Below are 20,520 nucleotides of genomic sequence, written 5' to 3' on the forward strand. Positions count from 1 at the left end.
TCACGTGTTCTCATATTTCTACGGAATCCAAACTGATCTTCCCCAAGGTCGGCTTCTATTAGTTTTCCATTCGTCTGTAAATAATTCCCGTTAGTATTTTGCAGCCGTGACTTATTAATCTGATAGTTCGCTAATATTCACATCTGTCAACACCTGCTTTCTTTGGGATTGGAATTATTATATTCTTCTTGAAGTCTGAGGGTTTTTGCTCACCAGATGGTAGAGTTTTGTCAGAACTGGCTCTTCCAAGGCTGTCAGTAGTTCTAATGGAATGTTGTCTACTACCGGGGCCTTGTTTCGACTTAGGTCTTTCAGTGCTCTATCAAACTCTTCACGCAGTATCATATCTCCCATTTCATCTTCATCTATATCCTCTTCCCTTTCTATAACATTGCACTCAAGTACATCGGCCTTGTATAGTCCCTCTATATACTCCTTCCACCTTTCTGCTTTCCCATCTTTGCTTAGAACTGGGTTTCCACCTGAGCTCTTGACATACATACAAGTGGTTCTCTTTTCTCCAAAGGTCTCTATAATTTTCCTGTAGGCAGTATCTATCTTACCTCTAGTGAGTTAAGCCTCTACATCCTTACATTTGTCCTCCACTTCCTGTCGATCTCATTTTTGAGACGTTTGTATTCCGTTTTGCCTGCTTCATTTACTGCATTTTTATATTTTCTCCTTTTATCAATTACATTCAATATTTCTTCTGTTACCCAAGGATTTCTACTAGCCCTTGCCTTTTTACCTACTTGATCCTCTGCTGCCTTCACTGCTTCATCCCTCAAAGCTATCCATTCGTCTTCTACTGTATTTCTTTCCCCTATTCCTGTCAATCGTTCCCTAATGCTATCCCTGAAACTCTCTACCACCGCTGGTTCTGTCAGTTTATCCACGTCCCATCTCCTTAAATTATCAAATTTTTGCAGTTTCTTTAGTTTTAATCTACAGTTCATAACCAATAGATTGTGGTCAGAGTCCACATCTGCTCCTGGAAATGTTTTACAATTTCAAACCTGGTTCCTAAATCTTTGTCTTACCATTATATAATCTATCTGATACCTTTTAGTATCTCCAGGATTGTTCCATGTATACAACCTTCTTTTATGATTCTTGAACCAAGTGTTAGCTATGATTAAGTTATGCTGTGTGCAAAATTCTACCAGGCGGCTTCCTCTTTCATTTCTTAGCCCCAATCGATATTCACCTACTATGTTTCCTTCTCTCCCTTTTCCTACTCTCGAATTCCAGTCACCCATGACTATTAAATTTTCGTCTCCCTTCACTATCTGAATAATTTCATTTATTTCACCATGTTGTTGTGGTCTTCAGTCCTGAGACTGGTTTGATGCAGCTCTCCATGCTACTCTATCCTGTGCAAGCTTCTTCATCTCCCAGTACCTACTGCAACCTACATCCACATTTCTTCAATTTCTTCGTCATCTGCAGAGCTAGTTGGCATATAAATTTGTACTACTGTAGTAGGCGTCGGCTTCGTGTCTATCTTGGCGCCGGCCGAAGTGGCCGTGCGGTTAAAGGCGCTGCAGTCTGGAACCGCAAGACCGCTACCATCGCAGGTTCGAATCCTGCCTCTGGCATGGATGTTTGTGATGTCCTTAGGTTAGTTAGGTTTAACTAGTTCTAAGTTCTAGGGGACTAATGACCTCAGCAGTTGAGTCCCATAGTGCTCAGAGCCATTTGAACCATTTTTTCTATCTTGGCCACAATAAGGCGTTCACTATACTGTTTGTAGTAGCTTATCCGCACTCCTACGACTCCTGGATTACCCCTATTTGACTTTGCATATACAACCCTGTATTCGCCTGACGAAAGTCTTGTTCCTCCTGCCACCGAACTTCACTAATTCCTACTATATCTAACTTTAACCTATCCATTTCTCTTTTTAAATTTTCTAACCCACCTGCTTGATTAAGGGATGTGACATTCCACGCTCCGATCCGTAGAACGCTAGTTTTCTTTCTACTGATAACGACGTCCTCTTGAGTAATCCCCGCCCGGAGATCAGAATGGGGGACTATTTTATCTCCGGAATATTTTACCCAAGAGGACGCCATCATCATTTAACCATACAGTATAGCTGCATGCCCTCGGGAAAAATTACGGCTGTAGTTTCCCCTTGCTTTCAGCCGTTCGCAGTACCAGCACAGCAAGGCCGTTTTGGTGAGTGTTCCAAGGCCAGATCAGTCAATCATCCAGACTGTTGCCCTTGCAACTACTGAAAAGGCTGCTGCCCCTCTTCAGGAACCATACGTTTGTCTGGCCTCTCAACAGACACCCCTCCGTTGTGGTTGCACCTACGGTACGGCTATCTGTATCGCAGAGGCACGCAAGCCTCCCCACCAACGGCAAGGTCTGTGGTTCATGGCGGGGAATATGAAGAAGAAACTGAAAAATAAGTGGAAATTCAGCAAATAGAAGACTAAAAAAAACCTATGACGAAATTAAAATCAGTGGCAGCAACATTCAGAGTGCAAGTGGAACTCCATCATCAAGCTCAGGTGAGAGATCGGACACGAGAAAAGAGTACATTAAAGGAGCCGCTACGACGGGCAGATCTTGCCTGATGACCTGATGGAAGTAGAGATGGGACTCAATATGGAAGACACAGGCAGAGTTTAAAGAGCTTTGGAACACATGCAATCAAACACAGAAGGGATTGGTAAAATTTATTTGTACTTTCTGAAACCAGTGGGGGAAGCGGCAACCAAAAGACTAATTTAAGGCGGTGTGTAGAACCTATGAGACAGGAGGCACAGCATCAGACTTTTGGAAGAATATCGTCCACACATCCAAAACAGGTAGCAAATCAGGTAAATGCAAGATTTTTCGCACAGTGGGCTAAAAGGCTGATGCATCGAAGTGTTGATAAGACTAATATACAGAAGAATGGAAAAGAAAATTGATGATCCGTTAGATGACTGTCAGTTTGGCTTTCGATAAGGTAATGGAAGCAGAGAGGCAGTTCTGACATTGAATTTGAAAATGGAAACTTAACTTAAAAAAAATAAAGACACATTTACAGTATTTTTCGAGTTAGTAAAGGCGTTTGAGATGGTAGAACGGTGCAAGATGCTCGAAATTATGTGAAAAATAGGCGTGAGCTCTCGGGAAAGATGGGCAATATAGTTTCTACAAAAATCACGAGGGAATAAAAACAATTGAGGATAAAGAACAGTGAACTTAAAATCTTCTGGGTTATTAGGCCGCGGCATGTTTCTTCTAAAATGATCGACATTTCGACCCCTCTGCTGGGATCTTCCTCAGGAGCTACCGGTGTCCACTACTGTTAGAACACTGTCAGAGACGAGTGTTGAGTCCTCTTATAAAGGGGGAGTTTTCACGTGTTCGTGCTGGGGAAGTGATAGTATTGGTTAAAATTCATACGGCTACCATTGGTGGGCCATAGTTATAGGCTAATATTCCCGCTCTGATGCAGAATAAGGGGCGTCGGTAGCTCATCTCCTGTGGATATCATTGGCGGCCCATCGTCACTGTACAGACTATTCCACACTTATGCTGGAGAAGGGTTATTGGTTGAAATGCCTCTACCGTTATTGGTTGGTCGTCATCAGTGGCTAGATTCGAAACGGACAGAACTAGAGAGGGGGAATATTTACCTAAAATATTATTGTCCGCCGAGGTGACTTGGAGCGCGTTGTTTATGCCGCTCACACACCGCGGCCGCGTATTTACTTCCTTGATGGCAGGGAGCCACGATGCCGGAACCCTACAGCCGTCCTCTCTATTGAAATTAGATGGATTCTTAGAAACTTGAACCGCTTATCGGACCTTTGTTCTATAAATGTTTGTTTCTTTAGCCAGTACACGTATGTTATTAAAGTCGATGTCAGAGCCACAGTTCTCATGATGTTCCGCTACTGTCGTATTTGCACTTTGTTTTAGCCGCGCGTACCTTAAAGCGTTCTTTAACAGTTCTTCCCGTTTCGCCTATATACACTTTGCCGCAGCCACATGTCATTTGATAGACGCCTGCATTGTGGAGGCAATCAGGTGCATCCGTTTTCCGTAGGAAAAAAGTCTTTTATTTTGTTCTGACTAAAGAAAGATGTCTGAATACCATTTTTCTTTAAAATTCTGCTTATGCGGTCAGTGACCCCAGAAACGAACGGTAACCTGACGGAGTGAGAAGGGGGTTCCTCGTCATTCATATTAGCGGTATAAATACTCCACCTAAAAGCTCTGCCGATTGAATAACAATCATACCCATTTGCCTTCAATGTCCTCTTTAAAAAATTCAACTCCGATTCCAAGTTGTCGTCATCACTGATACAGAAGGCACGTTAAGACAGAGGGTTGAGTACTGCTTGCTTCTGGGCTGGGTGGTGGTGCGAAGTGGTATCTAAATACCTGTTTGTGTAAGTCGGCTTTCTGTACACTCTGTGTTCTAGAGTGTTATCAGATCTTCTGTATACCAACACATCTAGGAACGGGAGATCGACCTCACTCTCAGCCTCCAAGGTGAATTTGATTTTGGGGTGAACTCCATTTAAGAAATTGTGGAACGCATGAAGTTCTTCTTCGCCGTGTGGCCATATAACAAATGTATCGTCCACATAGCGGAGCCAGCAAGAAGGCTTCAAAGGAGCACTACTTAACGCTTGTTGCTCAAAATGTTCCATAAACACCTCAGCTGCAACTGGCGAAATGGGTGCGCCCATTGCAAGGCCGTCAGCTTGTTCATAGAATTCATCATTGTATTTAAAATAGCTCGAACGAAGACATAGTTCAATTAAGTCACAAACATGTGGAGCAACATTCTCTCTTATGATCTCCAATGTATCTGATACTGGGACGTTAGTAAATAACGATGTCACATCGAAGCTGACAAGAATGTCACCTGCAGATATCCTCAGATTGCGTATAATTTCTAAAAAATGTTTCGAATCTTTTATAAAAGTATTTGTTTTACCAGTTATATGTCTCAGTTTGCCAGATAAAGAACAGATAGCTCGGATTAAATGGGTTTAAGATGGTGCTGAATCTCTCGTCCTTTACTATTCAGTCTCAACGTCGAAGAATCAGTAACGTAAATAAAACGAAATTTCAGGAGTTGGATTAAAATTAAAGGCGGAAGTATATCAGTGATAAGAGTCGCTGATGATATTGCTGTCGTTAGTGTAAGTGAAGAAGACTTACAGCACGGAGTGAATGTAATGAAAATCTAATGTGGAGAGAAAATTTATTGAAACCGAAGAAAGACGAAAGAGTATTAGAAATGAGGTTAATTTTAAGCTTAAGATCAAAATTTATGTTTATGTAGTAGACGAAATCAGAGAACTCTGATACTTTGGAAGCAAAATGAAATGTAACAGACGAAGAAAGGTTGGCATAAAAAGCAAGCTACAAAAGACAAAACGGGAATTCCCGAACAATTGTCGTTTATTAGTTACAACATGTATTATGAGAATGAAATTCCTAAGAATATGTATTTGGAGCGGAGTTTTGTACGGTAGAGAACCATAGACTGCGGTAAAACCGGAAAAGAAGATAACAGAAGTATTTCAGATGTGTTGTTACAGTAGAATGCTGAAAATTAAGGGGAGCGACTAGAGGAGGAATGAGGAAGTTCTCCGGTGATTTGCCGGGGAGAAGAAGTGTGGAAATTATTAACAAGAAGTTGAAACAAGATGACACAGTATGTATTAAGACATCAGGGAATAAATGTGTATGCTATTAGAGATAGCTTAGAGCACGAAAGCTGCACGGGAAGACAAGAGTACATACAACATAAAACTGAAGAAACGAGGCAGTTGCTGCTACTCCGAGACGAAGAGTTTAGTGCAGGAGAGTAATTCGCGTCAGAGCACGTTACTAACTCTGTTCTCTAAACAGCTGGTCACAGCTTCAACGTATTTAAAGAACGCTAACAAAGAGAGCACCGAAAGCTGTTGTAACATGTATTTATTCATGGACACCAGCAGTCATTTAAGTCACGGGTGAACATTGCTTCGTGTTAAAGGAAGTTTACTTGGTGTTAATGTTCACTGCTGATTTGATTATGAGTTGACTGTCTGTAAGCTCCAGAGCGAGAAAGTGATTACCGATTTTGTCTTTTCCACTATGCCACAAGAGCTGCTTTTTGTAACGTAGTTCGGTAGGTCAGCAGTTTGCAGACCTACCTGAACGAAGGAGGGAAAGGCGTGATAACAGTCCAGTGACCTACCTTCCATGGCACTTTTAACCTCCACCACCATCCTGCTCTTCAGCCAGTTGCACTCCCAGAACACAATTTATTCCTTAGTATGGCTCTACTGCAAATAAACGTGGTACACAAATTTAATATTTGTTCTTAACCCATGTTGTTTACCAATAAACACTAATTTTATACCATTAAAACGCCAATTTTAATAATTTGCAGTTTCTGCATAGCCTACAGTACGGCACTATTAGTCTTAGAGAAAAGAAAATGAATAGGAGCATGTAAGAAATTTAATGAAGTCTAATTTTGTTCCGCGGAACATTTTCGTTACACGTTGCGATTCTTGAGCTATTCCAGAAAAACATTAAAAAGTGGCCGTCGAATGCCCCTCCACCCCTATGCTCCCCAGTGGGAATTTTTGCTATGATGTTCATGACACTCAATCCCACCACCGTACAAAAATTTGCAGCTGCAGAGGTTTTTCTCTCTATTCCACCTTTTTTGGTCTTGGTAGGCTGGGCTGTTATCGAGCTCCTTTCATGTAATTTCAGTGCTGACAGCGTTCGCGAGTGCGACTTCAATTTTGTCGTCCTCTCATTCTGCGGCAAAATCCTCTTCAGCGAACGTCCGTCACGATCACTCAACAAACGTTCCGTCCGGGTTGTGAGAGGAGATGATGTCGTTCCGCTTTCCCGGTACGCGATATATATCTTAGATACGTTGCGTCGAGAAACATTGAACACTTTGGCTATCTTGGTTACGAAAGCAAGCACCACAGAAGCACCATCAACACGTCCGCTTTAGAATGCCCTCAGCTCCGACATAATGCACTCAAAATTGCTGCTCAGAACACTGTTCTGAAGACGACTGTGAATTGCAACACTTTGAGGACATTGTACAGACGCTGTTCGTGGTCAAATACAACAGTGGGTTCTGCAAGCTCTGCTAGCATCTGCGTTTATGTTCAAGCATGCATATTCCACGGTGTTTCCATATTTTTGTCCAACGCCTGTAAATTACACATGTCGTCCCACACTACGACCATTGCGCAACAACAGTAGTGCCTTGTCAGAAGAAAGTGTGTATATGATCTGGTTTTTCTGTAGATACGGTTTTGTTGCGATTAGGGAAACAGATGCATGAAAGTGTGCGAGTGAAGTGGCAGAACAACTTGAAACTTGCTCCTAAGTTAAAGTACGCTATGCTGTACGATTCTGGTGGACAACACATGTAATTTGCACACAAATTTTGGTGGCATACGGAACAAGTGCAATGTCGCGTCCAGCGGTTGTGAAATGGTGCCAACAAGTTGATCTAAACTGCGCGGATATGACTTATGGTGAATGGGAAGGAAGACTTGCGAAATCGACCACAGAGGACAATGTACAGGCAATCGAGGAAATGACTCGTAGCAATCTGAGATTTTCCGACGATGAGAACCTTCACAAAGCGCTTCTCAAATGGACCAAGGAGCAGATTTCAATCGTCGAGGATATGATCGAGTGGTAAAAAGTTGTAATCCTTGTTTACAGAGACTTGGTGACTTTCTTGAAAAATAGTGTCGTGTACCTGTCACTTTCATTCGAAATGCAGCGTTCAATAAAATTTCTTGCCGTGACACAATAATACGGCCTTACCGCAGTGGCTACACCGGTTCCCGTGAGATCACCGAAGTTACAGCGCTGTCGGGCGTGGTCGCCACTTGGATGGGTGACCATCCGGGCCGCCATGAGCTGTTTCCATTTTTCGGGTTGAACTCAGCCTCGTGATGCCAACTGAGGAGCTACTCGACCGACCAGTAGCGGCTTCTCTCAAAAATACCACCATAACGACCGGGAGAGTGGTGTGCTGACCACACGCCCCTCCCATCCGCATCCTCCCCTTAGGATGACACAGCGGTCGGATGATCCCGGTAGGCCACTCGTGGCCTGAAGGCGGAGTGTGACACAATAATATGTAACTTACCTTTTCGTAGCAACTAGTCTGATGACCACTATTTGCATCTTTTTCCTGCGGTTTGTAAACCATCCCCGAGCAGAACGGATTGGTCAGCAATAAATTTTACTGCCTTGGAGGTCTCCAGCATGTATGTTGGTCTGCACGCAGGTCTGTTCCGGGCCGTGATGATCCAGAACGGGCAGTCGGTGTCTCCGTGGGGAATCTTCCAGAACGCACGTGGTATGGCCTTCCGGCTCGGCGCTCTCCTGGGTCTGCAGACCAACGACTCGCAGGAGCTGGCCGCCTTCCTGCGGCAGCAGGACGCCAACCTCTTCATCGACCGCCTCGACGACCTGCTCACCGAAGACGTCAGTATACACAAATAAACACTTCTACTACGCTACGTGTCTAACGATAAAGCCTCTTTAAAGACAGACCGCGTATCGCACTGCGCTCTTAGCGAAAATGTGGTTTATGCTCTTCCAAGATTTCCATCTACGCTTCTTTTGAAGACAGTTTCCCACTTTACGCTGCTTACATAGCGCCTCACATAAACTGTTCTGGCTTCTATTTTATCCCACCATTTAGATTCCTACACTGGACAATATCAGGATTCAGTGTTCTCTTATAATACGAATACAATATCCATTTCGTAACGAAGAGTTCGTTATCATCTTTATCATGATCATTACCCTTTCGGCATCGATTTCTTACTTTCTATATCCTGGCATTTATTCCGTCTAGTATGGGGCTCATCTTTTCAGGATTTCAGTTTCTTTTTAACTTTGTGGTCGGACGTCGTTTCTGAGACCACCGTCGTAAATATAACCTGTCTGTGAATCGTATTTACCTTGTTCTGTGTCTTATCGTACACTAATGGACAAGAAAATTAGTACACTCTTTCAGAGGTTTACAATTCACCCAATATATTCTGTTGCAACAGTGCATATGTGTGTTCACTAGTTGCGCAAGTCACTTCTCGTTGAATCACATCCCACACGTGCTCGATTGGAGACAAGTTCGGAGAACATACTGGCCAGGGTAGTTGCTAAGTGTCTTGCAGAGGACGTTTTCACGGGTAGTGTGTGGGCAATATCCTATTGGAAAAACACACAACCTTTCTGTTCCAAGAACGCCAAAAGATCGAGTCTAACAACATTCTGCAAGTACCGAGATCTGTTTAGCGCCCCATACAGAAACACCAAAGTTGAATTAAGATTGTTTCTTATAGCACCCCAGACCATAAGGCCTTGGGTGGGACAGTGTGTCTTTGACGAATGCTCCCTACGAAACAGCGCTCTCCATGTCTACGTAGTAAGCGGAAAGGACCGTCACTTGCGTGCGTAAAAAATCTGCCTTCATCGCTGAAGACCACGGAACGCCATTCGATCTTCCCAGTAATCCTAAGACGTCGATGCTGTGGCGCGAGTGGAAGAAGGACTAGAAGTGCTCGTGCCAGAACTTCCACTGCTAGTAACCAGTTCGTAACAGTCCGTGATGGACGGTGGGCTCACAAGGCTAGTCGGTGGTGTGGTAGCTGTACGGTCTGCCATTGCTGCCCTTGCAGTACGATCATCGTGGCGTGCGTCTTTGCTGCGCAGACGCCCAGAACTTCGTGTGTGAGTATGACAATGTTCACGTGACCATGGATATCAGCACTGTTACACAACTGACGTAGCGCGTGGAAATTGTGAGGCAGTTCTCCGAAAGGACCATCTTGTCACTCGTAAGGTGATATCTTCACCCCTTTCAAACTCGCTCATTTGGCATCTCCGTGGCATTGATTGCCTGTTTGCACAACACAGAGCCTTCTAACTACGAGTATTCCATATTGACGGACGACGCTGAAACCATTACCAGTGCATCAATTATCCCTCAGGTGGCATGTCGTCGCATCAAAATCGACATCGGCTTTCCAGGTATATAATTGTTTTTCCTGTAGTCCAATTTACGTAATTTTTCTCTGAGGTGAGATCTGGTGATCAGCCCAGTGTTTGCCTGAACGAGTGTGTGAAATCGCGTAAAAACTACACACAGGTTGCCCGCGGTCGCTAATCTGCCGTGCGAATCCGATCTGGGTCACTCGCTATACGAACTAGTATTACACTTTTGTGTCCATTGTTAGATTGTTCAGTGCATACGGTCTTCAACTATATGTGCCCAGGTTTATGCTACTTGTTTTCTATTGCCTTATGTCCACCTGCCATTTAATCGTTGTTTCGACCTCTTCTTGTCTCTTGGATCCTGCAGAGAACTTCCTTACTGCATTTTACCATCGATTCGCTAGCATCACGTCGAGTCCATCTTAATTTCATTTTCATTACTGTCCTACTTGCCTACAATCATTTCAATGTTACACTGCCTCTTCTAGTTAAGGACGTCATGGTTTTCTCCAGCGAACCACGCTGTAAGCTTTCCTTTTCAGGTAAATTAGTACGTGACGAAAATCCTCTTTAGATTAATCTTCCGTTTATTTTTATTGTTGTTCTACGAGTCAAGGTTTCGAATTGTTGTAAGTATAAAAACTTATAAATTCCTTCTATGGCTTGTTTGTTAACTTACACTAGTTCTTAAAGTTCATTGTTCGGATTTCTTTGCACTGGTGGAAAACAGTACAGTGTCACAATCAAGGAAGTTTGCTCTTTCAATTTCTGTACAAGAACCTGAAAACACCCTCTAGCGCTTCTGAGATTGTTCCAGTGGTACGAAACCACAATGTTTAACTCTCTTTTATCCTTTGAATATATATATATATATATATATATATATATATATATATATATATATATATATATATATAGGGTTATTACAAATGATTGAAGCGATTTCACAGCTCTACAAAAACTTTATTATTTAAGATATTTTCACAATGCTTTGAACACACATACAAAAACTCAAAAAGTTTTTTTAGGCATTCACAAATGTTCGATATGTGCCCCTTTAGTGATTTGGCAGACATCAAGCCGATAATCAAGTTCCTCCCACACTCGGCGCAACATGTCCCCATCAATGAGTTCGAAAGCATCGTTGATGCGAGCTCGCAGTTCTGGCACGTTTCTTGGTAGAGGAGGTTTAAACACTGAATCTTTCACATAACCCCACAGAAAGAAATCGCATGAGGTTAAGTCGGGAGAGCGTGGAGGCCGTGACATGAATTGCTGATCATGATCTCCACCACGACCGATCCATCGGTTTTCCAATCTCCTGTTTAAGAAATGCCGAACATCATGATGGAAGTGCGGTGGAGCACCATACTGTTGAAAGATGAAGTCGGCGCTGTCAGTCTCCAGTTGTGGCATGAGGCAATTTTCCAGCATGTCCAGATACACGTGTCCTGTAACGTTCTTTTCGCAGAAGAAAAAGGGGCCGTAAATTTTAAATCGTGAGATTGCACAAAACACGTTAACTTTTGGTGAATTGCGAATTTGCTGCACGAATTCGTGAGGATTCTCTACCGCCCAGATTCGCACATTGTGTCTGTTCACTTCACCATTAAGAAAAAATGTTGTTTCATCACTGAAAACTGAACGCATCCTCTTCCATGAGCTGTTGCAACCGCGCCGAAAATTCAAAGCGTTTGACTTTGTCATCGGGTGTCAGGGCTCGTAGCAACTGTAAACGGTAAGGCTTCTGCTTTAGCCTTTTCCGTAAGATTTTCCAAACCGTCGGCTGTGGTACGTTTAGCTCCCTGCTTGCTTTATTCGTCGACTTCCACGGGCTACGCGTGAAACTTGCCCGCACGCGTTCAACCGTTTCTTCGCTCACTGCAGGCCGACCCGTTGATTTCCCCTTACAGAGGCATCCAGAAGCTTTAAACTGGGCATACCATAGCCGAACGGAGCTAGCAGTTGGTGGATCTTTGTTGAACTTCGTCCTGAAATGTCGTTGCACTGTTATGACTGACTGATGTGAGTGCATTTCAAGCACGACATACGCTTTCTCGGCTCCTGTCGCCATTTTGTCTCACTGCGCTCTGGAGCGCTCTGGCGGCAGAAACCTGAAGTGCGGCTTCAGCCGAACAAAACTTTATGAGTTTACTACGTATCTGTAGTGTGTCGTGACCATATGTCAAAGAATGGAGCTACAGTGAATTTATGAAATCGCTTCAATCATTTGTAATAGCCCTATATTAGAAACCTGAGATATCATAGTTACGTTCATTAGTCGGTGAGTATGCGGAGCACGCTCAAAAATAATAATTCTACTTCTTGCCACCAGGTGAAAATATGGCGCTGTGAGCACTCAGAATGTGAAATGTTTCCTGCCTTGCCATCAGCATGTCGAGTGGCGACGCGTGCTGATTTCTTTTGTGAAGTTACTATTAGTGTGAAGGCTGAGAGGTCACTGAGAAGAAAGATCGTGCACAGCTGGTAAAGTTGTTTTATCGGAACGGCAGCAATAGCAGTGCTTCATTGCGGGAATACTCCAGCCAGACCCAGCTGCGAAGAGGCCCCATGCCAATGAATCGGCTAAAGAATATGACCAATAAATTTAAAGAAACGGGTGAATTACTTGATGCATCAGGGAGAGGGAGACGGCCTATACCCAGTCAGTTGTTAATGACGTTAATAGCCGACCGTGCAGTACATGTCTCAATTTATGCAGCCAGTGCTCGAGCTGTGCCAGGGGAATTTTCTATCCCACTCGAAATTTCAAGAAAATTTGCAACGCATTTTACGCTGCAATCCTTATAAGAATCAGAATGTGCACCAAATGAAGGCATAAGATAGGCTACAGCAATGTGACTTTGCCCTTCATTTTTTCCACACATGAAAATGGATGACATGTGGCTCGGAAATAATTCTTTGAACGAACGAGGCACATTTTACTCAGCACGGTGCAGAAAATGCACAAAACTATCGCCTATGGGGTTCTATACTGTTGTGCAGGAACATCCAATTCACTCAGCTTATGTGACTGTCTGGCGTGGTTTCACAAGTTTCCTCATTTTTGGTCCTTTTTTCTTCCAGGAGATAACACCTCATGGGTCTGTCAGGTGTGCGGTGTAAATGTTACGTTAGAAGGACCTCCTCATGCAACACGTGCTTCCAGCTTTGCAAGAACACAAGTATGTCCACGCCACCATTTTCATGCACACAAGTCAGTTGCCGGGTGAAAGATTTGCTTCGAGAAACTTTCGGTATTGACTGCATCATCTCTAGGCATTTTCAAGATATGTTCTCCGTCCTAGATCCATACAATATAAGGTGGTCGGGATTTAACCATACAGTAGCGCTGCGAGCCCTCGGGAAAAATTACGGTTGTTTTTCCCCTTGCTTTCATGCATTCGGAGTACAAGCGTAGTAACTCCGTTTTGTTTGCTATTACAAGGCCAGAACAGTTAATAAGCTAGAATATTGTCCCTGCAACTTCTTAAAATGCTGCTGCCCCTCTTCAGGAACCAAACGTTTGGTTGGCCACTCAACAGATACCCCTCCGTTTTGGTTGTACCTATGGTATATGTATCGCCGAAGCACACAAGCCACGCCACAAAAGACAAGGTCCATGGGGAAGGTTACTCCTAACTGCTGACTTATTACGGTGCCATATTTTCCCCTGGTGGCAGTAAGTGAAACTATTACTTTTTCGGCATACTCAGAGAGCACGCCGATTAACGAACATACCTGATGCTTCAGCACCCTGCTATATGTACAGCCCGCACTGCAGCAATGGGAACACGATCGGTTTAATTACAGCCACATGCCATGCATATCACTTCGTGGACTTCCTCGCTTCTGTGATGCAAATTGCATCGTTCTGAAATTAGAGAGCTCCGAATTATAGCGTGTAACATGCTGGTGTGTAATGTAACTTTGTGTTTGAAAAAACCTCAGAAAACTGAATGCGCGAGCTAGAAGAGTTCTTTCACATGTGGAGTACCCTCCCTTCAGCTTGTCACTGCCAGACCACACACGAGGGCTGCGACATCTGCAACAATCCAACGCCATTGTTTCGCTGTGATCGGTAATACTCCGTACATTACCGACTAGGCCCAACCGATTTTCATCTGTTTCTAAAACATAAAGAACAGCTTCGAGGACTTCACTTAATAGTGATGAAGCGGTGCAAGCAGATGTGAGGCTCCGTCACCAGCGTCAAAAATTCTAAAGCGACGGTATTAACGTGTCTTTGGCACCGAAAGGGGTAAAATATTCTGGTATAAAAATTTTTGAAAATTACTAGATGAAATAAAATATCTGACAAACAGCAGTAATAGCTTCAAAAATAAATTGAAATCATATCTTCTTGACAACTCCTTCTATACCATAGATGAATTCTTGAATAGGAATAAATAAATCTATAAATATCGTAAATGCATATTGTGCCATTTAAGGTAATGGGGTAAATAATAGAAATATTCATCCTTAACTCTATATATATATATATATATATATATATATATATATATATATATATATATATATATAGAGAGAGAGAGAGAGAGAGAGAGAGAGAGAGAGAGAGAGAGAGAGATTAAAAAATCTTGTTTCATATGTGCAATTCTTGTGCACTTGACACGCTCCACATCATAATGGCTAACGTAGCGTGCGATTGATCAATGAAACACGCAACCAACTAACTAACTAACTAACTAACTAACTGGTCTCTCGGTGGGAGAAATGCTTTCGTCACCAGGGTGACTTCGTTGAGAAATAAATATATAGACACGAAGAATAAAAGTGTAGAACATTAATAAAATTTGTTATATTTAAAAAAGTTTAAGAGTTTTCACGGGAAAATTTCGAAGGCATTACTTTTCAGCACGACCTCGTATTTCATGTAACGTAGATAGGCAACCCATCTCACACCATGTTCCCCAGGTGTGGATGATGCAACATGGGATGCGTGTCTTCAGGTGTATGATTTTTCTCACCCTATAAGAAGAATATAATAATCCCAATCCCAAAGAAAGCAGGTGCTGACAGATGTGAAAATTACCGAACTATCAGTTTAATAAGTCACAGCTGCAAAATACTAACGCGAATTCTTTACAGACGAATGGAAAAACTGGTAGAAGCGGACCTCGGGGAAGATCAGTTTGGATTCCGTAGAAATGTTGGAACACGTGAGGCAATACTAACCTTACGACTTATCTTAGAAGAAAGATTAAGAAAAGGCAAACCTACGTTTCTAGCATTTGTAGACTTAGAGAAAGCTTTTGACAGTGGTAACTGGAATACTCTCTTTCAAATTCTGAAGGTGGCAGGGGTAAAATACAGGGAGCGAAAGGCTATTTACAATTTGTACAGAAACCAGATGGCAGTTATAAGAGTCGAGGGGCATGAAAGGGAAACAGTGGTTGGGAAAGGAGTGAGACAGGGTTGTAGCCTCTCCCCGATGTTATTCAATCTGTATATTGAGCAAGCAGTAAAGGAAACAAAAGAAAAATTCGGAGTAGGTATTAAAATTCATGGAGAAGAAGTAAAAACTTTGAGGTTCGCCGATGACATTGTAATTCTGTCAGAGACAGCAAAGGACTTGGAAGAGCAGTTGAACGGAATGGACAGTGTCTTGAAAGGAGGATATAAGATGAACATCAACAAAAGAAAAACGAGGATAATGGAATGTAGTCAAATTAAATCGGGTGATGCTGAGGGAATTAGATTAGGAAATGAGACACTTAAAGTAGTAAAGGAGTTTTGCTATTTAGGGAGTAAAATAACTGATGATGGTCGAAGTAGAGAGGATATAAAATGTAGACTGGCAATGGCAATGAAATCGTTTCTGAAGAAGAGAAATTTGTTAACATCGAGTATAGATTTAAGTGTCAGGAAGTCGTTTCTGAAAGTATTTGTATGGAGTGTAGCCATGTATGGAAGTGAAACATGGACGATAACTAGTTTGGACAAGAAGAGAATAGAAGCTTTCGAAATGTGGTGCTACAGAAGAATGCTGAAGATAAGGTGGGTAGATCACGTAACTAATGAGGAGGTATTGAATAGGATTGGGGAGAAGAGAAGTTTGTGGCACAACTTGACTAGAAGAAGGGATCGGTTGGTGGGACATGTTTTGAGGCATCAAGGGATCACAAATGTAGCATTGGAGGGCAGCGTGGAGGGTAAAAATCGTAGAGGGAGACCAAGAGATAAATACACTAAGCAGATTCAGAAGGATGTAGGTTGCAGTAGGTACTGGGAGATGAAGAAGCTTGCACAGGATAGAGTAGCATGGAGAGCTGCATCAAACCAGTCTCAGGACTGAAGACCACAACAACAACAACAAGAGAATTGCCTTAAAATATGTTTTATTTCGTTTTATAATTATTATGTGAAACTTTTGTACGTTCGAAACAGTCAAACTATTCAATATCCATATGAAATTCGCTACTATATTTTGCTAGAAGCAGCACGTCACCTATCGAATCTCCTGAAAGCGTACATCCTTTATCGGTTGTAAACTATGTGAACTGCGTTTGCCATTACTTCTATGTCTGAGTGTTTGTTAAATGATAACAGATATTCATAAGTAACATCTAAGGCACTTTAAGTCAATGTTCTAGTGAATGTACAAATAATTACACAGCGACCGTGACGCAGTAGGCCATACCTCAGCTATATCCGAATCGGCAATGATTATTTAAGAGATGCTGTAAAGCCTTGGCGCACAGGAAAGTGTAAAGACGACCTTGGGAAGGGGAGGGGAAAGAGGAAGAAACGGTACACGCACTGCCGAAGAAGACAGCTTGTTGTGCATACTGGCACATCCTGAATTACGTCATCACACGCATCTCTGGGTTGATCAATTGCAGTGTGATTTCATACACACCGGCATCTTCACGTTCCCACGCAAATTATCGGTGTTTGTAACTGACCCTGCAGACCATTGTAGCACCAGGTAAAATTCACAAGTGTCTACAGCACTATTGACAGTATACCATTCCACTGGATCACTGGCTGCCTGTTCCCAGAACAGTCAAGATCGCCTTCGTCTCTGAAAGCTTCGCACCCTCGACGAACTTTCTGTAATCGATTTGTCCACTCTCTGCCGTTGCTTCGTTCGATGCAGTTCATGTGCATGAGAACCGTCTCCTTCGGGAAAGTACATCATGCACCGACTTAGAGTGGCATAACACATTTGTAAACTGTCCCTTATCATAATGGAATGTAAGATCTGTTCCCGTGCTTGCAGTAAACAATAATCAATTGAAAGTTTCCGCCTTCTTTCTAGAACTGAATTTTCTGTCTTTCTTAAACAAATTTCATCTCAGCGGGTGTTTCTTTTATTGCTTCTGAATGATAAACATACAAAAATTTTTCTGGATTACAAACATAAATATACTGACAGAGCTTGTCTTCTGTTGATTAGATTACAAATGGCATTTGGTTTTAAACTTTCGTTATAAGAATGTCTGCCCAGTGAGAGTAAAAGCAAATCAGCCGCAAGTCAGCATTAATAGAATATGCCATCTGCAAAACAGGGACGTTGGGAAAACGTCAGTGTACGCTAGAAAAACAGACACTGTCTTAACATCCCTCTGTTACAGGTGACAGAGAAAACTCATGTTCATAATCAATCCAAATTTTGTATGCATATATTTCAGAGGCAATAAAAAGAAAACCCAATAAATGTGACACAACTGCGGTGAAATGTGTTTGGGGAATAAAACGAAACTGTGTTCTTGCAAGAAGTCAAGCACTTTTAATTCATTATCAGTTCCTGATATTTGGAGGACGTCGTAGACTCGTCGGTCTATTTGTTCACAATTGACATCTTTATACATCACGGATACATGTATTTTGGGCTATAAAGAGGAAGCTAGTCAATACTCCATATTGACGATATGCAAGACAAACTGCATATAACTGTCAATCCTACTTATTTCTGAAACTATTGTCGATGTTGAAACGAGGTTATCGACAAGTCGTAGTAAGAAAAAATCCGAATATCATGCTGGTATCTTCATTCCTCGTCACTACAACGGTCGCGTTTCAGGAGAAAGCAAGACTGTCCCACCTCGGCTTCGCACCTGTCGTCGAACCCGACGTCGAAGGCGCTATCGTCACCGAACACCCCATCAAAGTACTCAAGGAGGGACGCTTCAACAAGGTTCCCGTCATCACGGGAGTAACATCTGGAGAGGGTTTGCTCTTCGTCACAAGTAAGTGTCTTCACACTAGCGTTAATTACTATCTTGTTATGGTATAACTTTAATATTTATCCTAGTGCTTGTCTACAATTCCATATTATTGCGATATGATCTGGAATTGTAACAAATGTAAGTTATTTCCTGACATGTTTTGTGCACCAATTTGACAGTTTCTAGCTTATAACTTGTATCTTTGCCGTGAGGTTACACTCGTTATTCGCAGGTAGGTGCATGTAGCACTTTATCGCGTTTACTGTTCACACTGATGTTCCAGATAAGCATGTATGTTTTTATGTGCTTGATAATGGAGCCGTACCTAAACGACAACAATTAAATCACTCTTCCACAGCCCTGGGACTGTAGGCCGGCCGCGGTGGTCTCGCGGTTCTAGGCGCGCAGTCCGGAACCGCGCGACTGCTACGGTCGCAGGTTCGAATCCTGCCTCGGGCATGGATGTGTGTGATGTCCTTAGGTTAGTTAGGTTTAACTAGTTCTAAGTTCTAGGGGACTGATGACCTAAGATGTTAAGTCCCATAGTGCTCAGAGCCCTGGGACTGTAGAGAGATTTTACATAACGTTTAATACACTGAAGGTCCAAAGAAACAGTTATAGATAGGCGTATTCAAACACAGAGATGTGTAAACAAGCAGATTACGGCACTGCGGTCGGCAACGTCTATACAAAACAAGTGTCTGGCGCAGTTGTTAGATCGGAAACTGCTGCTGCAATGGCAGGTCATCAAGATTTAAGGGAGTTTGAACGTGATGTTATAGTCGGCGCACGAGCGATGAGATGCAGCATCTCCGAGGTAGGGATGAAGAGATTTTCCTGTGCGACCATTTCAGAAATGTAACGTGAATATTAGGAATCCGGTAAAACATCAAATGTCCGACTTCGCTGCCGTCGAAAAAAATCCTACAAGAACGAGACCAACAACTGAAGAGAATCTTTCAATGCGACAGAATGTCAATCCTAAGGGGCCGGGTTCGATTCTCGCTGGGTCGGAGATTTTCTCCGGTCAAGGACTGGTTGTTGTGTTGCCCTAATCATCATCATTTCATCACCATCGACCTGCAGGTCACCGAAGTGGCGTCAAATCGAAAGATTTGTACCCGGCGAACGGTCTACCCAACGGGATGCCCTAGTCACGCGACATTTACATTTTAATGTGACAGAATTCCAACCATTCCGCAAATTGCTGCAGATTTCAGTACCGGGGCATCAAAAAGTGTCTGCGTGCGAACAATTCAACGAAACATCGTCGATATGGGCTTTCGGAGCCGAAGGCCGAGTCGTGTACCCTTGATGACTACACGACACGAAGATTTACGCCTCGCTTGGACCCGTCAACACCGACATTGGACTGTTAATGACTGGAAATGTGTTGCCTGGTCGCACGAATATCATTTCAAATTATATCGAGCAGATGGGCATGTACTGGAATGGAGACAACCTCAGGAATTCATGGACCCTGTATGTCAGTAGGGGACTGCTGGAGCTGGTGGAGACTCTGTAATGGTGTGGGGCGTGTGCAGTTCGAGTGATATGAGACCCCTGATACGCCTACACACGACTCTGACAGGTGGCACGCACGTAAGCATCCTTTGTGATCACCTGCGTCCATTCATGTCCATTGTGTATTTCGACGAACTAGGGCAATTCCAACAGGACAACGTGACACCCAACACGTTCAAAATTGCTACACAGTGGCTCCGGGAACATTCTTCTGAGTTTATACACTTCGCCTGGCTACCAAATTCCCCAGACATAAACATTATTGAGCAAATCTGCGATGCCTTGCAACGTGCTGTTCAGAAGAGATCACCATCCCCTCGTACTTTTACGGATTTATGGACCGCCCTGCAGGCTTCATGGTGTCAATTCCCTCCAACACTACTTCAGACATTAGTCGAGTCCATGCCACGTCGTGTTGAGGCACTTCTACGTGCTCGCCGTGTCCCTACACGATACTAGGCAGGTGTGCCGGTTTCTTTGGCTCTTCAGTGTCTCACACATTGGACGAGAATCCTCGGATAAGGAAAGGTATCTAAGAAGAACAGACATCCATCAGGACTCTCAGTACGAAATGAATTTCGGCTTAAATTTGATGAATGGTACTTGCACGACCATTACAGAAGTATTAAAGTACTTTAGGCAAACTTTTGATAATTAATAGTACATTGTTTTCTGAAGTCTCAACGCAGCCCTGAATACTATCACATGTGAAGCCTTGTTTCCTTCCATGCCACCGGGAGCAGTAATTAAAACTTTGCATCAATGACGATTTGAGAAGGCGAAGCTAGTCACGCTGCTG

General features: G+C 43.0%; 1 protein-coding gene across 1 annotated transcript in view; it reads left to right on the plus strand.

The window, feature by feature from the left end:
- Positions 1-20,520, plus strand: part of LOC126198809 (venom carboxylesterase-6-like) — an 89,181-nt gene that overhangs the window by 38,990 nt on the left and 29,671 nt on the right. The window contains exons 5-6 of the mRNA XM_049935379.1: positions 8,288-8,487; positions 18,053-18,218. Coding sequence (XP_049791336.1) covers positions 8,288-8,487; positions 18,053-18,218 — 366 coding nt within the window. The remainder of the gene's footprint in view (positions 1-8,287; positions 8,488-18,052; positions 18,219-20,520) is intronic.

The sequence above is a fragment of the Schistocerca nitens genome, chromosome 8 (genome assembly GCF_023898315.1).
Source record: "Schistocerca nitens isolate TAMUIC-IGC-003100 chromosome 8, iqSchNite1.1, whole genome shotgun sequence".
NCBI classification, from domain to species: domain Eukaryota; kingdom Metazoa; phylum Arthropoda; class Insecta; order Orthoptera; family Acrididae; genus Schistocerca; species Schistocerca nitens.